The following is a 24,467-nucleotide window of genomic DNA, read 5'->3' on the forward strand; positions in this document are numbered from 1 at the left end:
CTTTTTGAAAAAATAATGACAGAAACTTCTCTACCTGGTGAAAGAAATAGACTTAAAAGTCTAGGAAGCACAGAGTCCCAATCAAGAGGAATCAAAAGAGGCCAACACCAAGACACATCATAATTAAAATGCCAAGGTTTAAAGATAAAATCTAAAAGCAGCAAGAGAAAAGAAGTTAGTAAGGAAGAGGAGGAGGAGGAAGAAGAAGAAGAAAAGGATAAAGAGGAGGAGGAGGATAAAAGAATATGAACAATAAAATGGCAATAATACGTATGTATCAATAATTGAATCTAGCCAAAACTGGTTTGGCTCAGTGGATAGAGTGTCGGCCTACGGACTGAAAGGTCCCAGGTTTGATTTCGGTCAGAGGCATGTGCCTTGGTTGTAGGCACATCCCCGGTGGGGGTGTGTGCAGAGGGCAGCTGATCTATGTTTCTAACTCTCTATCCCTCTTCCTTCATCTCTGTAAAAAATCAATAAAAAAATATTAAAAAAAAATAATTGAATCTAAAAATTAAAATAAATGAACAAGGAATCTAATGAACAAAATAAATGGATGAATAAAATAGAACCAGAGGCATGGAAACATTGGACATGGGACAGATTGATGAATCTCAGAAGAAGTGGGGGCAATGGGAAGAGATTAATTAACATATATGCATGTATGCATTACCTATGGACACAAACAATAGTGTAGTGATGGCCTGGGGTGAGGTGGGAACCAGGTGAAGTGGGACAATGGGGAGAAAACTGGGGACATCTGTAATATTCTCAACAATACAAATATTTTAAGTAAATAAAATCTCCAAACTATAATAAGCAATCTATAATGCAAAGTAATTCCGATCAAGTTACCAATGGCATATTTCACAGAACTAGAATATTCTAAAAATGTATATAAAACCATAAAAGATCCTGAATAGCCACAGATTCTTGAGAAAGAACAAAATCAGAGGAATCATATTCCTAATATCAAACTATACTACAAAGCTATGAAAATCAAAACAGCATTTTAACTGACATAAAAACAGACATAGAGATCTATGGAACAGAACAGAGAACCCAGAAGTATACCAATGCTTGTATGGTCAATTAAAATGTGACAAAAGGGCTGAAACCGGTTTGGCTCAGTGGATAGAGCGTTGGCCTGCGGACTGAAAGGTCCCGGGTTCGATTCCGGTCAAGGGCATGTACCTTGGTTGCGGGCACATCCCCGGTGGGGGGTGTGCAAGGGGCAGCTGGTCGATGATTCTCTCTCATCAATGTTTCTAACTCTCTATCTCTCTCTTACTCTCTGTGAAAAATCAATAAAATATATTAATAAATAAATAAATAAATAAATAAATAAAATGTGACAAAAGGGGGCAAGAACGTACAATGGGATAAAGACAGCCTAAATGGTGTTGGAAAACTGAACAGATAGTTGCAAATAAAGGAAACTAGACTACCTTCTTAATCCATTCAAAATGGATTAAAGGTTTAAATGTTAGACTCAAAACCACAAAAATTCTACAAGAAAATACAGGCATTAAAATCTCAGACATTTCTTATAGCAATGTTTTTTTCTAATATATCTTCTCTGACAAAGGTAATGATGGGAAAAATAAACAAATGGGACTACATCAAACTAAAAAGTTTTTGCACAGCAAAGGTAACCACCAACAGAATGAAAATGGAACCCACTTAATGGGAAAAATATTTTCCAATGATACATTTGATAAGAGGTTAATATCTAAAACTTATAAAGAACTTAACAAACAATACAATTTAAAAAATGGACATAAGACCTGGAAAGACACTTCTCCAAAGAGAAAGTACAGATGGCCAATACACATGAAAATATGCTCAAGGTCATTAATCACGAGAGAAATGCAAATTAGAACCACAATGAAATGTCTCCTCACATCTGTCAGAATGGCTACCTTCAGTAAATCAACAAGCAATAAAGGATGCAGTGAAAAGGGAATCCTAGTGCACTGTCAGTGGAAATGCAAATTGGTGCAGCCACTGTGGAAAACAGTATGCATTACCTCAAAATATAAAAGTGTAACTACCTATGACTCACTTAAAAAATATATGCACCCCTATGTTCACTGCAGCATTATTTACAGTTGCCAAGATTTGGAAGCAGTAGATGAGTGGCTAAAAAAGGTACAGCTGGAGTGGCTCAGTGGTTGAGCATCGACTTCTGAAGCGGAAGGTCACAATTCAATTCCCAGGGAGGTTACATGCCTGGGTTGTGTGATCAATCCCCTGTGGGGGGCATTCAGGAGGCGAGCTGATCAATGATTCTCTCTCATCATTGATGTTCCTATCTCTCTCTCCTTCTCCCTTCCTCTCTGAAATAAAAATATATATATTTAGTATATTTACATATTCAATCACAAAAAAGAAGAAAAATTTACCCTTTGAAGCTATGTTGATGGACCTGGAGAGTATTATGCTAAGTGAAATATGTCAGTCAGAGAAAGACAAGTACCATATGACCTCACTTATATGTGGAAACTAGTGAAAAAAACTGAAACAAAATAGAAACAGAGGCATGGATACATGGAACAGACTGACAGCTGTCAGAGAGGAAAGGTTTGGGGGACTGAGTGATAAAGGTGAAGAGATCAAGCAAAAAATAACTCAAAAATTATTTTAAATAATCAAACTCATAATAAAATTGAATATTTATTTTAATTTCTCCAACATATAAGAAAAACAAAGCAAGTTGTGAGATTTTGTTTTTCAAAAATTGAAAAGTTGGGATCTGTATTTAATGGCAACAAGTGGGACATCCATTTTAAAATTACCATTCAAAAAGTAGTACTTTAAGAAATATATATTATGATTAACATGATGTGTTTTATAGAATGGATACATATCTGAATGTCAATGTGAATATGGAAGAATTATATGTATTAAAAACACACTGGGAAACCAAATGTTCTTTTTTTTATAAAAAGTAGCTTGCAATAAAAAGGAACTTGCTAGTGAACTGAATAAACTTTCACACATGGGATTTTTCTTTTAAAAATCCCCACCCACCCCACCCCCACACACAAAAAGTGGTCTATTTTAATAGTGCCATTTCATGACAGGTCATTTCTGTACAATGTGGAAGACAGTTATGCAGTCAATGGTCACTTCATAAAGTGCGTCTTTTGAAGACTTGTCTAGTAAAATTGCAATATCAAATATATAAAGTACTTAACATAAGACATGCAACAACAAAGCTAACTCATTTAAAGTTTTTAAAACTACTTTTAAAACTTTTGATTCACCAAAAAATAGAGATGTCAAATACAGTAGCATTCTCATTCTCCAACAGTGTGCATTGTATGCTTTTGTTATTTGGTAAATCTTTTGGTATGGAACAAAATTAATGCAGTCTAACAATATTTCTTCTGGCTGTCACTGTAACACGATTCCTCAGGCAGACAGTTAGGCACAGAGCAAGTTAGATTTTTGGAAGTTTTGGTGCATTAACCACAGGATTTGCCTCCTGCAAGTATCTCCTCCCTGCACTCTTGTAATCATAGGTGCAGCCATGAGTTTCTGCATAGCGATGAGATGCACAGAAGTTGTTTCCACATCTAAAGCACAAGAAAGTTCACATGAATAGTCACATTTTCATCAGGGGCTCCTCTTTGGGAGATCAGAGCTTGACTTCAGGCAGCCAACAGGAGCCCTGTGGTTCTCTTGAGCAACTTCAGCAAGGGTGTTTCCCTTCCCCTCTGAACAAGCAAAAGCACCACCCCCAAAGGAACAAGTTAATTGTCTATAATTACGAGAGTTTATAATAAAGAATCCATGACGGAATGAAATAGGGTATAGACCTTTATGAAGTAGTAAAATCACAAAAATTGGTAAATAGTCCACTATTTATACCTGGGAGAACTATGAAGTTCTGAGAAATTTTTCTAATAAAAAAAATTAAATTATGTAAAAGCTAACTAATCCATGAATGGATTTAAAAATATATTTCTAGCAATAAGAATAAGCTGTTCCCATTTGAATAAAATATACTCTAAAAAGCAGCAGTTATTTTTAATATCTGGCCTCAACCTAAGGGCAGACACCATCCTTGAAGCATATTAATCTATGCTAATGAAAGAAATAATAATGGGCATGAAAAAATTTATTAATTTTTGTAAATATATTATTCAGCTGTAAATATATTCATGCTTTTGAAATAAAAGCATACCATATAATTGTTAAAATTTATACTACACTAATTTTAAATTTAGGCTTTTCTTACTAAGTTTAAAATAGAATATTAGAGGAGGGATTCTTCCAAGCTATATTAAAACAAAAAAAAATTAAATATATCTATTATAAAACAAAAAAAGTGTACTCTCCCATTGGTTTAAACCTCCTAATTTAAAGGGCAGGGCAGGATCTTGTGAGTTTGGAAATTCATGCTGCAGCCAATTAGGAGGAAAACTGAAGGCTGACATACGAACATCACCTTTATGATGTTCTGAATAACCAACTTCAAGAGCATTTTACATTGTATTCCCAAGTTGGGCTGTCACAAAGAAAGCAGCTCAACTTTTTCAGTTAGCCAACCTGCCTGCATTCGTAGCTAGTAGCCAGTCCAGTTTTCTTCCCACAAAGAAAACAATGTTTTGCTGTTTTCTTCTTTGTTTGAATAGGGGCTTGCACAGGTGGGAGAAGATGAGTACATTCTCCTGTGTAGAGAAAGCAAACCTTGATTAATATAGGCATAAAATTCTAAAAGTGAGATACTATTAAGCAAAACACAAGCAAACTTTTATTTCATAAAAATTAATTTGTGCTATTTTTATATCTAAAATTATTTACAGAATCTGCAAGTGAAGATGCAGTAGAACTGTTATATGTTTAAGATGTGGTAGGTTTTAACTAACTGTGACTCATATTTTTAGAATGTTTGTACACACCAACACATTAGTGATTATTTCTAAGGACAATAAACATATACAAAGTTCACTAAATTTTGACAGTGAATCAAGAAAAATCTCTGATTCAAAATCATTTTTATGAGGCCTCTGAAAAACAATGTAGTATGTAGTATAGTCAGCGTTTTTTTCACACCAAGAAGGAACAGCAGTCCCATGAAATTGATCTTTTACTCATAATTATGCCATAGAAATCAAGTTCATCAAGCAAGTTACTTATTCTTTCACAACTTCAATTTGTTCATTTTTAAGATACCAGAACATCTATTCTTCTCTCTAGACTTCTAAGTGTTTTAAGGTCAACTCAGTTCTAATATATAAAGAGCATTGTAGAAATTTTAAACATTATAATTACATAAAATATATTAGCATTAGTTACTAATATGGTTGATTTCACAGTACAACCTTCTCAAAAAATTTTACTGAATTCTGTACTATTGTAACAACTTGATTTTTCACCTTAAAAATAAGAACGTATCTGTTATAAGAAAGAATAAATCTATTTCTTTAATTACTAGTGGAATGCTTTTAGAACTGAGCAAATTTCCAACAAATCCCTCCTAAGTAGAGAGGCTCAAACTCACGTCCATAGTTGCTGCAACAATGCAAGTACATAGTGCTTGGTAGCACTCAAAGTTCAAGAAGCAGGAGGCAAAGAAAACCAAAATAAGGGGAAGGAATGAGAAGAAAAATTTCTGTCAATGGACGGGTACCTATTTTGTGTATGCTTCTGAGAAAGGTTTGGTAGGCCTGGGCTTAATGTTTATCTGGCAGCTAAACATCTCTAAAATTTTTTCAAGATTTCAAAAAAATTAGATTTACAAACACACCTTTTCTCACAACCTGGATTGGGTGCTGGGTGTACCAGCCCAACAAAATCACGTCTGCTCGATTACCAGTCTAAAATACATGCCCAGATCTTGCCCCAAACTGGAAACATTTGAAACAACTATCTGAATGATTGTAATAATGCTGGGCACCCACTCAGTTAGCATTCACTTTTTCAAGTGCACTTAAAGAACATTTCACATAGGTGATGGGACACTTTCTGCTTCTTAAATAAAAATAAGATACACATTTTCACGCACACAAAGGAAAGGCACATACCACTGGATATCCTGTATAAGCTCATCTAATGGCACTGATCCCTGAAATTCAGGTTTAAAATGGTCTTCCCTAAACGAAGTAAAAAAAATCTATTGATGATAGTTTAGTTCAGTGGAGTCATACTTTCATTTTTTTTTCTTTCATTAAGGGTGCTTAACTCAATGTTTCCCAAACTTTTTTCATTCAAGAACTCTTATGAATATACTAAGACAGAGAACATCATTGTGTCAGGAATGAAGCGGCACCAAAACATAAGTGCAATCTTCTATGAGAACAGTTTCCATATGCCTTTCCACCCACCGGAGAAAACCACTCTTTAGTCATTTAATCAAGGCTCATATATAAGTTTCATACAACAAATGGGGGGAGAGGGGGAGTCAAATTCCTTGGACTGGCACTCTAATATGTCCTAACTTTCCAAAGTCATTTATCACATCATCTCCTCTCTGGTGCACCAGACACCTTACAGGCACAGTCTCTTCTAAAGTGCTCTACTCTACTTTGCCAATCTAAGAAAACTGACTTATCCTGTAAGAAGAGATCAACCACCAACTCCTCCCGGAAGCTTTCTCTCAAGTGTGTGTTGTATAAATCTTTAAAAAGTCAATAAAGTAATGTCGATGTGAAGAATTGCTTTTGAGAAAACGATTAAATACATTTGGATTAACTCACTTGTCTGGCATTTCCAGGTCTAATATTTTACCTAGCACAATGATCCATAAAAAATTCACCCAACAGAAAATGCAGCCAACAAAATAATAGAGTAGTGCTCAAGATGCAAGTTTGGTAATCATCTGCCTAAAATGATAACTAAAGCAATAAAGAGGAATAAAATTTCCAAGGGAAACCCTATGGTGAAAAGCAAAAAGGACCAAAGAGGAACTTAGTAGGTCAATTAAATAAAACTTACACCAAAACTTTCATAGGTTCTTGTAGGTAATTCAGAATGACATTACTGAAAGGAAATGGCAGCAAATTACAGAGCTCTAGTTGTAGGAAGCAACAGAGTATATACCAGAGGGTTGGTAAAACAAGTACAACAGAAAAATGAGGTTAAAATAAAAATTTACAACAATGTGATAAATCAGAATGAGAGAGGAAAAAAGAGAGTTTGAGAAAGAGACAAAAAACAAAAACAAAAAACAACAACAACAAAATACCCATTTCAAGAAGGATGACCACAGCCTTGGCTGGAGTGAATGTTATTCTGTGCATAAATGTTGTGGGTTTAGTCCCTAGTCAGGGGGCCTACAGGAGGCAACCAATCGATGTATCTCTTTCACACATCTTTTTCTCTTTCTCCCTCTCCCTTCCTCTCTCTCTAAAAAATAAGTAAAAACCTATTTTTTAACAAAAAAAGGATGACCACAACAATCAGGATAAAAATACAAAGCATCCGCTGGATTTTGGTGATCTTTGGTAACCTCAGCAACAGCAGTTTCAGAGGAGCAGTGAGGAGAGCACTGAGGCCTGACTTAAGAGAGAAGAAATAAGTGAAACACAAAAGGCGAAGCTGTGGATTAGGACAGGACATGAATATGGATCAAGGAAAAATAAGTATAACGTTAAAAGTGAATATACTACAATAATCAAAACAGTGTGGTACTGGCATAGACAGTCATATAGATCAATGGAACACAATTAGAGAATCCAGAAATAAACCCTCACTTAAATAGTCAAATAGTTTTTGATAAGTGTGTCAATACCATTCAATAGGAAAAGAACAGTCTTTTTAATTTAACAAATGGTCTGGTAAAAGTGAATATATACATGGAAACAAGTAAAATTAGACCAATGCATTATAATATATGAAACATTTATTAAAAAATATAGCTAAGGAGATATATACTTGGAGAAACCAAGATGGCGGCATAGGGTAGATATCCGAATGCAGCCTACCACAACAAATTTGAATTTAGAACTGAAAAACAGGGGAAACATCACCCTGAAGCGCCGGACGGCTGGCTGAGAGGAGGCTCTACCATCTGGGAAGGAGAAAGAAGGCGCGCTGAACCTCAGGAACTGTGAAGGTGCGGAGAACTGTGCGTGCAAAAAGGCGGCCACAGAGTTCGCTGCCGGCTTGCTTGTGGAGTGTGGAGAGGGCGGGACGAGTTCGCTACCGGCTTACTCCCTGCGCACCGAGAGGGTGGACAGCTAATGTGTGGCTAGCTTTCTTGTTCGGAAGGAAAACAGAACCACCATATTGCTCTGATAGACGGCCACAGACAGGGAGAGGCCAGACTGTCAGGCAGTGGGCAGAGATCTTTCGGAGGTATGTGAAGCCAGAGGCCATTACTGCGGGACTCAGAAACCAGACCCTCGTAGGGAGGGGCTGAATAAAGATTGTCTGCACCACCCAAGACTCCGCCCCATCCAAGCGGAGCACAGAAGCCCTTTCAGTGGCTAGCTTCCTCGTTCGCTGCCAATAAGGACTCTCCTAGGGAGGGGCAGACAGGAATCTAAAGCTTGTCTGCAACCAATTGTACGGGATTCAACAAAGCTTGTCTGTGCCACCCCGAGACTCCGCCCCATTCAAGTGGAATACAGAAACCCTCCTAACTGAGACACTTCTGATCCTCATAGCCAATTGGCTTAGAGGTCAACGCTTCCCAGTGATACCAACAATAAGCAAGGCTTAACAACAAGACTGCACACACAGCCCACAAAGGGATACACCAAGACTGTCCACCTCAGGTAACTGGGAGGCTGACCCACTGAACCATATAGGACACCTTAGCACACAAAGCCACACTACCAACTCAGGAAAGCTGTGAAAATGCCGAGTCAAGGAAACAGTTCACAAACAAAAGAAATTGAGGAAAAGAAGTGACTGGACATAGAGCTCAAAACCACGCTTATAAGGTTTTTCAAGAACTTCCTAGAAAAGGTCAATAAGACCTATGAAGATATGAAAAGGGATCAACTAGAAATAATAAGGGATCAACAAGAAATAATAAAGGATCAACAAGAAATAAAGAATACATTGTCTGAAATAAAAAATATTATACAGAGTCCTAAAAACAGAATGGAGAGAGAGGATCCAAGATGGCTGCTCAGGTAGACACCTAACCACAGCAGCACACAACAATTTCAATGGAATACAACTAAAATGTAGAGTGGACATCGCCCAGTGCTACAGGTAATCGACTGACTGAAAATTCTACAACAAGAAGGAAAGAGAAAACCAGAAGGAAAATCAGAGGAGCTGAAAAAAAGCCTAAGGTACGGAGACATGCTGCGCGCCCGCACGCACGTGCGTGGAGATGAGGAGAGGGCTGGGTGCTGCCTGGCGTTCCCTAGCAGGAAGGAAATAAAACCCCCAGCCTGGGCTGAACCCCCGAACCGGCAATGCTGAGCCCCAGTTATGGGCCAGACCCTTGGGACCCAGGCTCCAGCAGGGGGAGAAGGGGCTGTGAGGCGGAATCCCAGGGGAGCAGCAAAAGGCAGGGCCCCCGGAGTCACGCGCACATTGCGCACAGAGGACTGAATGTTGACTCTGATGCTGGATTACCCTAGCGGGAAGAAACAAAGCCTCCGGCGGCGCTGAGCCTCAGTCCGGACTGCTCTGAACCCCAGTTCTAGGCCAATCCCTGGGGACCCAAGATCAAGCAGAGGGAGACGAGGCTGTGAGGTGGAGTCCTGGGAGAGCGGCAAAAGGCCGAGCTTCTGGAGTCTCGCACATTGCTTGCAAGGGAAGGAATGTTGACTCTGATGCGGGATTGCCCTGGAAGGAAGGAAACAGGAGCCCCGGCCTTGTTGGGCCCCAGTTTCGACTGCTCTGAACCCCAGTCCTAGGCCAAACCCTGGGGACCCAGGCTCAGGCAGGGGGAGATGGGGCTGTGAGGCGGAATCCCAGGGGAGCGGTGAAAAGCGGAGCTCCCAGAGTAGCGCACACTGCGTGCAGAGGACAGTCTGTTGACTCTGATCCTAGACTCCCCTAGCGGGAAGGAGAAAAAAAAGCTCCAGACTGGAGGAACGCGACAAGGAGCAGGAGCCCCTGCCGGACACCGGCCAGCCAGGCACCAGCAAGGAGCCGGGCGACAGGGCCCCCAGGGGGGGTGTGCCCCTGAGCCTTCGACCGCTGAGCACGGGCAATGGAGCCAAGGCCGGGGTCTGCTTCCTGGGCGGCGCCAACCCCAGCAACAGGCTGAAGCAGCGCAGGAGCCTGTGGAGAACAAAGGGGTGCCACAGGCCAACCTGCTGAGCTCCCAGGACAAGGAGGAAGAAACCAAAGAAGTTCTCAATGTGAAGAAATCAAGTGAGAGCAAAAGATAGTAAAATTACTTAAGAAAGAATACAAAGAAAATATTGAAAAATCAAAGACTAAGTCAGAACTCAACTCACCAGCCAACATTGCAACATAAATGCATTTAAAAAAAAAAAAAAAAAAAAGGACAGAATGTTGGAACAGCGGCGGCCAGGCTGGGAGCGGCCAGGCCCGGAGCAGCCGGGTCAGGTGCGGCCAGGCCCGGAGCAGTGGCTGCCAGGCTGGAAGCTGCCAGGCCCAGAGCGGCCGGGCCTGGAGCAGCCAGGCCCAGAGCAGCCGGGTTGGGTGCGGCCAGGCCCGGAGCAGCAGCAGCCAAGTCCAGAACAACTAGGTCAGGAGCGGCAGTGACCAGACCCAGAGCAGCTGGTTGTGGAATGAACCAGAGCAACAGAGCCCAGGCCCGGAGCAGCCAGGCCTGGAACAGCTCGCTCCTCGCCTGCCCCTTCCCCACGGCTGCCTCTCAGACATGGCTGGAATCTTTTATAGGAACTTGAGGGTCTGCTGAATCAAGTGATGAAGGCTTAGATCTGGATGTGTTGAGTTAGTATAGCGCTGGGGTGTTGATCTGTGAGTGCCTTGGGTGGGGTCTGGATGAGGCTGGTTGACCTATTTGGAAATGTCTTTTGTGTGAAGTGTATCATTGGGCATGTGGAGGTATTATTGATATGAGAAAATGCTAAGTAACTAATTTACTATCTGAAAAGGGATTTACTATCGGGGAAAGGGAGGGAGGAAGAGACTGAACATAAACTGTGCACCTATGGATGAGGACAATGGGGGAGGGGGAGGGGGCGGAGGGTGGGGTGGGAACCTGGTGGAGGAGGGAAGAAATGAGGAACCTTTGTAATAATATGAACAATAAAGATTGATTTAAAAAAAAAAAGGTCAAAAGTTAAAGACAAAGAAAGACTCTTAAAAGCAGCAAAAGAAAGACTGTTACCTACAAGGGAGATCACCTGATTTCCCAATATAAACTTTGCCAGAAGGGATTAACACAAAATATTCAATGTAAGAACCTACAACCAAGTTTACTCTCCCAAGCAAAGCTATCATTTAGAATTGGAGGATAGATAAAGAGCTTCCTAGACAAGGAAAAGTTAAGGAACTTCATTACCATCAAATTAGTATTATATGAAATGTTAAAGAAACTTCTAAAGAGAATCCAAATGATTTCATGTTAGGTGCAAAATACATTTACCTGCTCCAGGTAAAAACTGGATTTACATCTAATTATAAAACAATAAACCTGAATAATCAACTGAAGTCTTGCTGAACTGAAATATTATAACCAAGGATTTCCAAAAAAAAAAAGCCACATAGAGACTGGTAAGAAGCACGAAAACCCAAAGAGAGTTGGGTCCCAAAACTATGTATGACAGATGAGAAGCCAGAAGGTACATAGAGACATACAATGGAGAGACAAATGAAAGAGCAAGAGAAATCCCCAGAAAAGAAATTAAATTAAATGGAAACAACCAAGATATCAGATGCAGAGTCTAAAATAATGGTTATAAGGATGCTCAAGGATCTTAAGGGAAGAATGGATGATTTCAGTGAGAATTAAACAAAGAGAAGGTAAACATTAAAAAGAACATAGGAACCATAAAAACAGACAGAAATGAAAAATATAATATCTGAAATGAAAGATACATAAGATGGGATCAATAGCACTTAGGTGAAACAGAGAATCAAATCAGTGATTTAGAAGACAAGATAACAGTAAGCACCCAAGCAGAGCATCAAAAAAAAAATTACAAAAATGAGGAGAGTCTAAGGGACCTCTGGGACAACATTAAGGGTAACAACATCCGTGTTCTAGCTGTACCAGAAGGAGGAGAGGGTGAGCAAGTGATTGAAAACTTGTTTGAAGAAATAATGGCTGAAAATTTACCCAACCTAATGAAAGAAAAAGTCATACAAAGTTCAGGGAGCACAGTCTCCTAGACAAGATAAACAAAATCAGTCCTACACCAAGACACATCATTGGGATAGGGGCTTAATTAAAATGGCAAAGGTTAAAGACAAAGAGAGAATCTTAAAAGCAGCAAGGGAGAGACATTTAGTTACCTACAAGGGAGCTCCCATAAGGCTCTCAGCTGATTTCTCAACAGAAATACTTCAAACCTGAAAGGACAGGCATGAGATATTCAAAGTGATGAAAACCAATGATCTACAACCAAGACAACTCTATCCACCAAGGCAGTCTTTTAAAATTTAGACTCTGCATCTGATATCTTGGTTGTTTCCATTTAATTTAATTTCTTTTCTGGGGATTTCTCTTGCTCTTTCATTTGTCTCTCCATTGTATGTCTCTATGTACCTTCTGGCTTCTCATCTGTCATACATAGTTTTGGGACCCAACTCTCTTTGGGTTTTCGTGCTTCTTACCAGTCTCTATGTGGCTTTTTTTTTTGGAAATCCTTGGTTATAATATTTCAGTTCAGCAAGACTTCAGTTGATTATTCAGGTTTATTGTTTTATAATTAGATGTAAATCCAGTTTTTACCTGGAGCAGGTAAATGTATTTTGCACCTAACATGAAATCATTTGGATTCTCTTTAGAAGTTTCTTTAACATTTCATATAATACTAATTTGATGGTAATGAAGTTCCTTAACTTTTCCTTGTCTAGGAAGCTCTTTATCTATCCTCCAATTCTAAATGATAGCTTTGCTTGGGAGAAGAAATAAAAGAGCTTTTCAGACAAAAAAAAAGTAAATGAGTTCATTCTATTAAAACCATTATTGCTAACAATGTAAAAAAAAAGCCTGCTTTAAGAAGAAGAAAGAGATAGGGAAACATAGATATAAAGAATGAAATGACAATAAATAAGTACCTATCAATAATAATTTTAAAGGTAAATGAATTAAATGCTCCACTCAGAAGACATAGGGTAGCGAAATGGATAAGAAAATATGACTCATATATGTGCTGTGTACAAGAGACCCACCTCAAAGCAAGATACACAAAAACTGAAAGTGAAGTATTGGAAAACAATGTTCCGTGAAAATGGAAATAAAAAAAAAGCTAAGGTAGCAATACTTATGTCAGACAAAATAGGCTTCAAAACATGGCTATAACAAGAGGCAAAGATTGTCACTACCCATTACTAAAGGGTTTAAGCCCACAAGAAGCTATAACCCTTGTAAACATACATGCACCCAACATAGGAGCCCCTAAAGTATATAAAAATATTAGTTTTGAAACCATTAAAATCCTAGAAGAAAACATTGCAGTATAATCTTAGCAAAATTTTTTCTGGTATATTTTCCCAGGCAAGGGAAACAAAAGAAAAAAATAAACAAATGGGACTACATCAAACTAAAAGTTTTTGCATAGCAAATGGAACCATCAACAAATTAAACATACAACCCACTGAATGGTAGAACATATTCACCAATGATACATCTTATAGAAATTAATGTCCAAAAATTATTTTTTTCTTAATATTGAGGTTTTTTTTATTTTTTAATATATTTTTAGTGATTTCAGAGAGGAAGGGAGAGGGAGAGATAAAAACATCAATTATGAGAGAGTCATTTTTTCATCTGCCTCCTGCACACCCCCTACAGGGAATTTCTCCCTCAACCAGGCATGTGCCCTTGGCCAGAATCAAACCCAGAACCCTTCAGTCTGCAGTCTGATGCTCTGTCCACTGAGCCAAACTGGCTAGGGCTAATATCTAAAATTTATAAAGAATTCAGACAGTTCAGCACTCAAAAAACAAACAATCCAATTAAAAAGTGGGCAGAGGACCTGAATAGATGCTTCTCCAAAGAGGATATAGAAATGGCCAAGAGACATATAAAAAAATGTTCAACATCACTAATTACCAGAGAGATGCAAACTAAAATGACAATGAGATACCACCTCACACCTGTCAGAATGGCTACCATCAATAAGTTAACAAACAACAGTGTTGGTGAGGATGTGGAGAAAAGGGAACCCTAGTGCACTGCTGGTGGGAATGCAGACTGGTACAACCGCTGTGGAAAACATATGGAGGTGCCTCAAAAAAAAAAAAATTAAAAATGGAACTGCATTTGACCCAGTGATCCCACTTCTAGAAATATATCCTAAGAAACCTGAAACACCAGTCAGGAAGAATATATGCACCCCTATGTTCATAGCAGCATTATTTAAAACTAGAGGCCCAGTGCACAAAATTCATACATAGATAGGATCCCTTAGGCCTAGCTGGCGATCAAGGCCAATCAGGGCCTTCCTTCCCCTGGCTGCTGGTTGGGGCCTTCCTTTGTTCTATGCCACCCCCTGGTGGTCAGCACACGTCATAGCAAGTGGTTGAACTCCCAGTCAGTTGAACTCCCAAGGGGACAATTTGCATATTAGCCTTTTATTATATAAGATAACTATGATCTGGAAGCAGCCCAAGTGCCCATCAGTAGATGAACAGATAAAAAAGCTGTGGAATATTTACATAATGGAATACTACTTGACCATGGAAAAAAACCAATCTTACCTTTTGCAATGGCATAAATGACCTGGAGATTATTTTGCTAAGTAAAATAAGTCAGTCAGAGAAGGACAAATACCATATGATCTCACTCATATGTGGAATCTAATGAACAAAATAAGCTGACAAACAAAATAGAAACAGGCATGGATACACAGAACAGACTGACAGCTGTCAGAGGGGAGTGAGTTTGGATATGGATAAAAGAAGGTGAAGGGATTAAAAACTAAAATTTAAAAATCATACTATAGGACTTTACTTACAGTGGAATCTAAAGAACAAAATAAACAAACAAAATAGAAACAGACTCATAGATAAAGAGAACAGAGTATAGTTGCAAAGAGGATAGTGGGATTGGAATAGTTGATTAAGAAAATGAAGAGATTAAGAAGTACAAATTGGGCCCTGGCTAGTGTGGCTCAGTTGGTTGGAGCATAATCCCGTACACTGAAAGGCTGTGGATTTAATTCCAGTTGTGAGTTTGGTCCCGTTTGGGTCACATATGGGAGGCAACCAGTCCATGTTTCTTTCTTTCTCTCCCCCTTACCCTCTCTCTAAAATCAATATGATGTTCTCGGGTGAGGATTAAGAAAAAAAGTAGAAATTGGTAGTTATAGAATAGTCAGAGGGTTATAAATTACAGCAGAGTCAATAATATTGTAATAACTCTGTATGGGGCCAAATGGATACTTGAAATATCAGGACAACCACTTTGTAAAATATGTGGTTATCTAAGCACTTTGCTGGATACCTGAAACTAATATAGAATAATACTGAATGTAAACTGTTATTAAAATTATTTTAATTTTAAAAATTATTTAAAAGAAGTACAGCCCTAGCCAGTTTGGCTCAGTGGATAGAGTGTCAGCCTGCAGACTGAAGGGTCCCAGTTTCAATTCTGGTCAAGAACACATGCCCAGGTTGCAGGCTCAGTTCCCAGTAGAGGGCATGCAGGAGGCAGCCAATCAATGATTCTCTCTCATCATTGATGTTTCTATCTCTCTCTTCCCTCTTCCTTCCTCTCCAAAATCAATAAAAATATTTATTAAAACAAAATAAATAAAAGAGATACAAATTGGTAGTTACAAAATAGTCATATCATTGTAACTATAGAATAGGGAATATAATCAATAATATTGAATAATTATTTATGGTGTAAAATGGATACTAGATTTATCAGGTAGTCACTTTGTAAACTACATACATGTTTAATAACTATGTTGTACACCTGAATAACTTGTATGTTAACTATAATTTAAAAATAAGAAAAGTATTTACAAAAAAGAAAGAAAACAGTATGGTGGTTCCTCAAAAAAATTAAACACAGAATTACCATAAGATCCAGCAATTCTACATATATGCTCAAAAGAATTGAAAGCAGGGTCTCAAAAGGATATCTGTATACCCATGTTCATAACAGCATTTTCATAATAGCTAAAATGTGAACTCAACACAAGTGTCCACCCACAGATGCACAGATAAGCAAAATGTTTTATGTATTTACAGGGAATATTCTTTAGCCTTAAAAAGTATGGAGATTCTGACACATGCTATGACATGGATGAACCTTGACATTATGCTAAGTGAAGTAAGCCAGATACAAAATAACTACCATGTATAATTTCACTTAGATGCAGTAGGTAGGGGAGTTAAAATTATAGAAACAGAAAATAGAATGGTGGTTTCCAGGGGCTTGGGAAGGGGGTAAATGAAGTAGTATTTAATGAGTTCAGTGTTTCAACTTTTCAAGATAAAAAAAAATTCTTTTTTTATATATATATTTTATTGATTTTTCACAGAGAAGAAGAGAGAGGGATAGAGAGTTAGAAACATCAATGAGAGAGAATCATGAATCAACTGCCTCTTGCACACCCCATACTGGGGATGTGCCCGCAACCAAGGTACATGCCCTTGACCGGAATCAAACCTGGGACCTTTCAGTCCGCAGGCTGATGCTCTATCCACTGAGCCAAACCGGTTTCCGTAAGATAATAAGAATTCTTGAGGTAGACGGTGGCAAGGGTTGCCCAACAATGTGAATGTACTTACCGCCACTAAATTACACAGTTAACATGACTAAAACAGTAAATCTTGTCATGTGCGCTTTACCACAATAAAAAATTCTAAAAAAAGACTTTAAGACCTTGGGTTTTATATAGTGAAAGGGAACCCTAAGGATCTCTTTAAAAACATAAAACTCTCTTTGGCCAGTGTTGCACAGTGGCTGGAAAATTTGCCCTCACTTAGGCCTCAATCAAGGGTGAGTACTTGGGTTGCAGGTTTAATCCCTGGCCCCAATCAAAGCATCTTCAGGAGGCAACCAATCTCTTTCTTTCTTTCTTTCTTTCTCTCTCTCTTCCCCCCTTCCTTCCTCCCGCCCTTCCACTCTCTCTAAAAAAATTAATGTAAAAAATATCCTCAGGTGAGATTAGCAAAAAGAAAAAAAAAAGACATAAACCTTACTTATCAACCATAATATACAAACTATCCTTTGGAACCTTGGAGCTATAAGGGTGGTATGTCTTTGTAATGAGTTCCTATCCCTAGTCTGAGTATTAAAACACAAGCGACGAGGACAGTATCAGCTGCCTTGGAAAGAGGATGGTTGGGGAGCCTTTAAGGTGTTAGTGGTTCACTGGGGTGCTAATGCTATAGTCAGGCCTGCTACTGTTCCTTGGAAAGAGCTGGTCCTAGAAATGGTCCTTTTCTTTTATCTGGTTCATCAAAAGGAACTCTTATACCAACCTTGGTAACGGATCATGGTAACGTTAAGAAACGACTTCCTAGGGGACTTTGTCAGAACCCACCTGGCAGCCCAGAGTGGCTCCGAAGTGGCCAGTGCCTGGGAGCAGTGGAAACCACACGCTAACTCTTCACTCATCTTTTCACATGGACCATATATCTTCCCAGGCTCAGACATCTAAACTTTATTTTAGTTTTATTTGTCAAATACATCCCACAGTCAGTTCTCACAGTCATTTCCTTAAGTGGAACAAGTTTGGGAAGAGTTTACTCTGCATACTACAGATTAGGTTCTTAGCATTTTTTGAAATTCAACAATATGCATAATGACGATTATTAGTCTTACATTATTTTTAAAATTATCTACAGCTTACCTACTCTTTTACCTGCTGCTGCATTATTTCCATTCATTCCAATACCACGGGCAGACTACAATTAAAACAGAAAACATCTATGGTGTGAATTAATGGAGAACAGAATTAAAGATCACCAAGCATGGAATACTTGTACTTTATTACAAAAATGTTGTTGGATTTTCATTTAAAATTATCTGACTGAATTCTGATTCTCACATCCAGCAATATTGTACTAATTACTTATGTTTAAAAGAGTATAATGTAATGGCTCAAATAAAAGTTCTCATTTGGAGAAAAATTAATAAAAACAGCATTTAAAAATACAGTATCTCCCCCCTCCCCCACATCCATGGTTTTGCTTGCCAGTTTCAGTTACCTAAAGTTAACCAATATTTAGTCTGAAAATATTAAATGGAAAATTCCAGAAATAAACAATTCATAAATTTTAAATTGCATGAGTAGCAGAAATCTCACTCTATCCTACCCAGGATGTGAACCATCATTTTATCCAGAAAATCCAAACTCAGTTGATCTCATGTGGGCATTATATCATCTCACATTATCACAACAAGAAGAAGGGTGAGCCCGATACAGTAAAATACTTTAAGGGAGAGAAAAATCATGTTCACATGACTTTTATTATGGTATATTGCTATAATTGTTCTATTTTATTAGTCATTGTTGTTAATATTGTTATGCATAATTCATAAATTAAACTTTATCACAAATATGCATGTACAGGAAAAACATAGTCTATATGAGTTTGGTATTATCATAGTTTCAGATATCCACTGCAGGCATTGAAACAAATCCCCCACACCTTGGTGGGGGAGGGGGAGGAACTACTGTAATAAGTTGTCCACACAAAATTATTTTCAAGTTACAGTTTGCAATTTAGGACTAAAAAATTATTTAAAAATCACCTATCACAAAGATTTTCTACAAAGTAGATAAAGAAACTATTAAAAGAAGTCAACCATAGGCCTCCTTATTTATGTAAATAAAAAATAAACTTTAAATATGTTGAGTCATTACAAGGACAACTACTAGAATATATTAAAAAGCATATACTTACTAGATAAAAATCTGTAGATTCTAACTGGGGAGAACTTTTCCTAATGCATTCTTCCTGAAAATGCTGGAGGTTTGTAGACAGCCCAATTCCAGAGGTCCTAAGCCTACCCACCCCACGCGTGCTCTGTACTCCGTCTCTGCTTGCGCTCCGGGCCAGCGAAGCAAGAAAACCTATATTATTTACACAACCGACAGGCTCTTTGGAAGCCTTGTTAGCCATTTCTGTGATATCCCGAGCCTCAACTTTAGAAATAATATCAGATCTTTTCCCAGGTGAATCAACTTTTACCGCTCGAAAGCGAGTAGTCCTAGAGAAAGAAGAGTCCGTTATATTTCGAACATCCAATGACCGGAGCACATTCTGTGAAGCAGAGGACTGGAGATTCCGAGACTCGAAACATTTCGACTGTCTCTGTGGCTTCACCAGGGAATGATGGAGTGACATGGGTGTAGAACAGTGAAGAGGTGACAGGAGTCTGCTCTTGTGAGGACTTAATTCACGGTTGTTGAGAACTGTAGTCTCTACTGATTCACCGCTCAACATTTTTGCAACGTGTTTAAGATGCTGCTCTGTAGCTTTCAACCCTTTGTCAGGATTGACCTTCCGTGTGCTTTCTAAGCCACTGCTCTGTTCATCAATATTTCCTTCTGAAAGCAAAGGAAACGAACCCACTTCGGGTAGAAGTGATTTTTCAGTTACACACTCTTCAGAAGCTGGAAATAAAACAGTGTCATCCGCATTATTAGGTGATAAATTTCCTGAAAAGTGCTTTGTCCGCCTCGGTAGGGATGGTCCAAGAGGGAGCACAGAGTCAGCAAACTCTTTGTCATTTTCCAGCTCCACATGGGTTATCTGAGGTGACAGTTTTGTGCTACCATTGGAATGAGGCTGCGTGTTACTCTCCCAGTTAGCATCTTCCTTCAGGAAATCACCAGTTATGGATGATACGGGTCTATCAGCAGGGGGCAGGGCTGTCAAACTTGAAATTGCATTGCTGGATGTTTCAGGCAGACAGGCATTCCCAGGAGAAGGTAAACAAGACTGCCCAATGTGGGGGAGAACTCGTAACAATCTGTGCCGAGTAGCTGCCGTGGAACTACTAGAAGATCGAGGAGTTACAGGTGGGCGAGGTTTTACCTTGACAGCTTTCTTAGGCTAAAAGAAAAGAGTGAATATGTAATTCCTTTACATGAATTCATTGTACTAGCCATTTATATAATTCATTTCATGTGCCCATTAATAGAAATTAAAGAAGGAAGGAGATGCGATTTGCTGTAAAACATTGGCATTTTGATTACCTTAATTTAAAATATTAAAATATTAAGCTATGGTGGAAAAGAATTTTGCTATCTTCATTAAGTATAATTTTCTGAGAATAATTTCATTTTCTCACTTCTAATTATCATACTTTTGCTATAAAGAAACATCATTGATTATATTAGATACTAGAGGCCCAGTGCACAAAATTGTGCACTCAGGGGGCCTCAGCCCAGCCTGTGCCCTCTCACAGTCTGGGAGCCCTTGAGGGATGACTGACTGATGGCTTAGGCCTGCTCCCCCATTCATCCTTAGCACTGTCACGGAAGTGGGAGAGGCTCCCACCACCGCTGCTGCACTTGCCAGCTGTGAGCCTGGCTCAGGGCTTCTGGCTGAGTGGTGCTCCCCCTGTGGGAATGCACTGACCACCAGGGGGCAGCTCCTGCGTTGAGCATCTGCCCTCTGGTGGTCAGAGCATGTCATAGCGACCGGTCGTTCCACCATTTGGTTAATTTGTATATTAGCCTTTTATTATATTAAATGACACTGCTGACCTACTTTAGATCCCAAACAGCTCTTACTAGTAAGATGAGTAAGTGGTTGGTAAGGTAGGTATTGCAGAAAAGAGTTAACAGGACTAAACTGCTATCCTTGAAAAGCCCTGTTGCAATTTTGGTTCTTGGCTGGTTCTGGGAACGTGTATTGAAGATGGTTCCCACCACCCTGGATGATAAGAGTGGCTCATTGTGCTTAACCAGTTTGTGAAAACAATATGGTTTATGGCAAACACCAGCTTTTCTTCTGGGAGTGATTTGGGAGTATGCAAGGCAGAGGGTATCTACATAAACAGCCTCTAATAAAACACCTGAGCACAGAATCTCTAATGTGCCTCCCTAGTAGACAACATTCTACATGTGCTGCCAAAACCGACTGAAAGAGGAATTAAGTGCATCCTCTGAGACTCCACCAGTAAAGGATCTGGAAAGCTTGTGCCTGGTTTCCCTTTTCCCTTTGCCGCTTTTGCTTTGTACCCTTTCCCTGTAATAAATCTTAGCCATGAATACAACTATATGCTAGTCTTATGAGTCTTCCCAGCAAACCATTCAACCTGGGAGTGTCTATGAGTCCCTGATACAGTAGGTTTTAGATTTCAATAAAAGTATCACAACAATTCACAATGTTATGGAAAAAGTTGAAAATTAAAGATGATATTAGTATCCGGATGGAGTGGAATACCTGATGACATACCAATACTTCCATCCTAGAAATTCAAGAAAGGCTGGATACCATGAGGCAAGAAATAAGGAGCTAAAAATCCACCCCGCCCCCCCAAAAAAATGTTGGAAAGATATGCTGGCTCCTATAGCTACTTTTATCCTAGGGCCATTGTCTTGCAAATTTGCACTTCTATACTCAGCACAAATATTCTTCAAAAATGGTGTGGCTCAAATGGTTGGAATGTGATACCAAAAGGTTGTGGGTTCGATTCCTGGTCAGAAAGGCACATACTTAGGTTGCACATAGGAAGGCAACAGATTGATGTTTCTTATATCAATTTTCTCTCTCTCTCTCTCTCTCTCTCTCCCTCCCTCCCTCCCTCCCTCCCTCCCTCCCTCCCTCCTCCTCCTCCTCCTCCTCTCTGTAAAATCAATAAGCATGTACTTGGGTAAGTAATAGAAATAAATAAATAAATAAATAAATAAATAAATAAATAAATACAGGTGTTGACTTCAGGGCTGTAGAGATCAATGGTGCTTGCCTAAATCTGAATTTCTCCATGAATTCTTAAAAAAAAAAAACAAAAAAAAAAACTATACAGATCAACAACATAAGCAAATAAAATCACCCATAAACCATACCTTCATCAAAACTAAAAGATAGACAAAATTAATTTAAAATTACCTGTAAGTAGGAAAATACTCAAATCCAGGAAACTCATCTACAAAGCCTATGCCTATGGTGAGAGTGTGGAACAAGACAAAACAGAAGAAAGGAGGGAGGAGGGAAAAACAGGTGTAGATAAACTAGAGCCACTGGAACAAATACAAAATAAACCCAAAAAGAGAAAATTCCACTTCATTATGAAAAATGCTGAAAGCAGCAGGTCTAATATCTAGGGTACTAAAACGCAGGCTACCACGAGGAAATAAAAAGAAAGTGACTTAAAATGTTCAAGACCTGAGGAGACAGCTTTAAGAAGGCACTTCTGAAGGAATTAGGGGTGAGTGGAAAGGAAAAGGCACCCATTTAGCACTTGGCAGTGAAGGTAAAGAAGGCAGCAGGAAGTGACAGAAAGAATCCCATACACACAAAAGGGCATCACCAAATCGTCAACACAGCAACCCCACCTTTCAGTAAACAGTGCCATTGGTTTAAAACACGCATTTCACTTCGCAGAGAGAAGAGGGTGAACTGAAATCTGCCGTTTACTTTGCCACACGAAATCCTCACTTTGGGCCCTAGCTGGGCAGCTCAGTTGTTTGGCGCATCATTTGGTCCATCAAAAGGTTGCGGGTTCGATTCCCAGTCAGGGCATATACCTGAAATGCGGGTTTGATCCCCCATCCAGGCGTGTCGAGAGGAAACCAGGCCATGTTTCTCACGCTGATGTTTGTTTTTTTTTCTCTCTCTCTCTCTAAAAATCAGTAACTGGGAGAACCAAGATGGCAGCGTAGATAAAGGCGTGTACTCGCCGCCTCCCACAACCACATCAAAATTACAACTAAAATACAGAATAACCATCATTCAGAGCTGCCTGAAAGCTGGCTGAGTGGAAGTCCTACGACTTGAGAGACCGGTAGGAGGGCGGAGGCTGGAACGGGCTGGTCTGACGCACGCTTTCCTCATTGGAGGGGTATCTTCGCTGCGGAGGCTGCCATGACGAGCAAGGGGGCTCAGCCCCACACTGGAGCTCCACCGCAGGATTCCAGAGCTGGGAAGAGAAGTCCCCTAACTCTGAGCTGTAAAAACCAGTGGGATTGTGGCTGAGTGACATGGAGGCTTCTGGAGAACCAGGTGTTTCTCTTAAAGGGCCGGCGCACAAACTTACTTGATCTCCCTGAGCTACAGCACCAGGCAGTTTTGGGGTCCCAGACACATACGGGGAGGAAACAGAGTGTCAGGTATCAGGGCAGGAACTCAGGGACAGCTTTCTCCCAGAAGAGTGTGCTCACAGGGGTCATTGTTCCTGTGCTGGGACCTCCCTGTTGCAGGGCTGACCAGCAGCCATATATGAGCCTTCATCAGCCAAGCTCACACTTTTGCTCCATCCTGGTGATTCCCTGAGACCCCACCCCATCTAATTTGCATCCCCATCCAAGCAATTTGCAGCAGCTTTTCCATGTGAATGGCCCATCCTGGTTCAGGCTTCCCTTTGCTGAAACAAGCTACAGTTGGGTCAGCATGCCCCAAAACCAGCAATAAAAGGCCCAAAACTCAGCACTAGCACCTGCTTGCCTTGATTCACAGCTGGGTCCTGCCTGGCACTTCCAAACCCAATACAAATAGCAAGCATCTGCAAATCTCTCGGTAGCACCTGTCCGGTTTCCTCAGGCAGTGGCTGGCTTTGGACCTCCCTGCAGGCCCTAGAGCCAGTGCGTCCTGGCTTCAGACCATAACAGAGTACAACTTTGCACATCCATGAGTGACACTCAAGAGGTAGACTCAGTGAGCAACCACCTACAGAACTAAAGAAAGAAACTGACACAAACACAATGACAGTAGGGCACCCAAATATCCCATTGACAGTTATGAATATACCAGTAGCATCCAAACAACAATCAATAAGGAAATATTGGTCTTAAATGACACATTAGACCAAAAGAATATAATTGACATATACAGAGCCTTTCATCCCACACACCAGTTACACATTCTTTTCCAGTGCAAATGGACAGTCTTGAGGATGTACAGTATTCTGCAACACAAAAAGCAACCTCATCGCTGAAACTGGTTTGGCTCAGTGGATAGAGCATTGGTCTGCAGACTGAAAGGTCCCAGGTTCGATTCTGGTCAAGGGCATGTACCTTGGTTGCGGACACATCCCCAGTAGGGGGTGTACAAGAGGCAGCTAATCAATGATTCTCTCTCACTGATGTTTCTAACTCTCTATCCCTCTCTCTTCCTTGTATGCATGCATATAAGCCTAACCAATGGACACAGACAACAGGGGGTGAGGGCATGTGTGTGTGGGAGGGGGGTGTTGAGGGAGTAATGGGAGGATAAGGACACATGTAACACATTAATCAGTAAAGAAAAAAAAA

At 39.7% G+C, this 24,467-nt stretch overlaps 1 protein-coding gene across 7 annotated transcripts in view; it reads right to left on the minus strand.

Moving 5' to 3' along the window:
• Nucleotides 1–2,507: 2,507 nt before the first annotated feature.
• ZFAND4 (zinc finger AN1-type containing 4) overlaps nucleotides 2,508–24,467 on the minus strand; it is an 83,540-nt gene continuing 61,580 nt past the window's right edge. For 3 of the 7 annotated variants that reach the window (XM_036461151.2, XM_036461152.2, XM_045570673.1), the window contains 4 exons: nucleotides 18,949–20,103; nucleotides 17,892–17,946; nucleotides 4,562–4,679; nucleotides 2,512–3,581 (listed from right to left, as the gene is read on the minus strand). In XM_036461151.2, the coding sequence (XP_036317044.1) occupies nucleotides 3,446–3,581; nucleotides 4,562–4,679; nucleotides 17,892–17,946; nucleotides 18,949–20,103 (1,464 nt within the window). In that variant the 3' untranslated portion in view covers nucleotides 2,512–3,445. Of the gene's footprint in view, nucleotides 4,680–17,891; nucleotides 17,947–18,948; nucleotides 20,104–24,467 lie in introns of all 7 variants that reach the window. The other 4 variants (XM_036461153.2, XM_045570676.1, XM_036461148.2 and 1 more) reach the window with 3 other exon arrangements.

Source organism: Pipistrellus kuhlii, unplaced genomic scaffold, assembly GCF_014108245.1.
Source record: "Pipistrellus kuhlii isolate mPipKuh1 unplaced genomic scaffold, mPipKuh1.p scaffold_m20_p_35, whole genome shotgun sequence".
Taxonomy (NCBI): Eukaryota; Metazoa; Chordata; class Mammalia; order Chiroptera; family Vespertilionidae; genus Pipistrellus; species Pipistrellus kuhlii.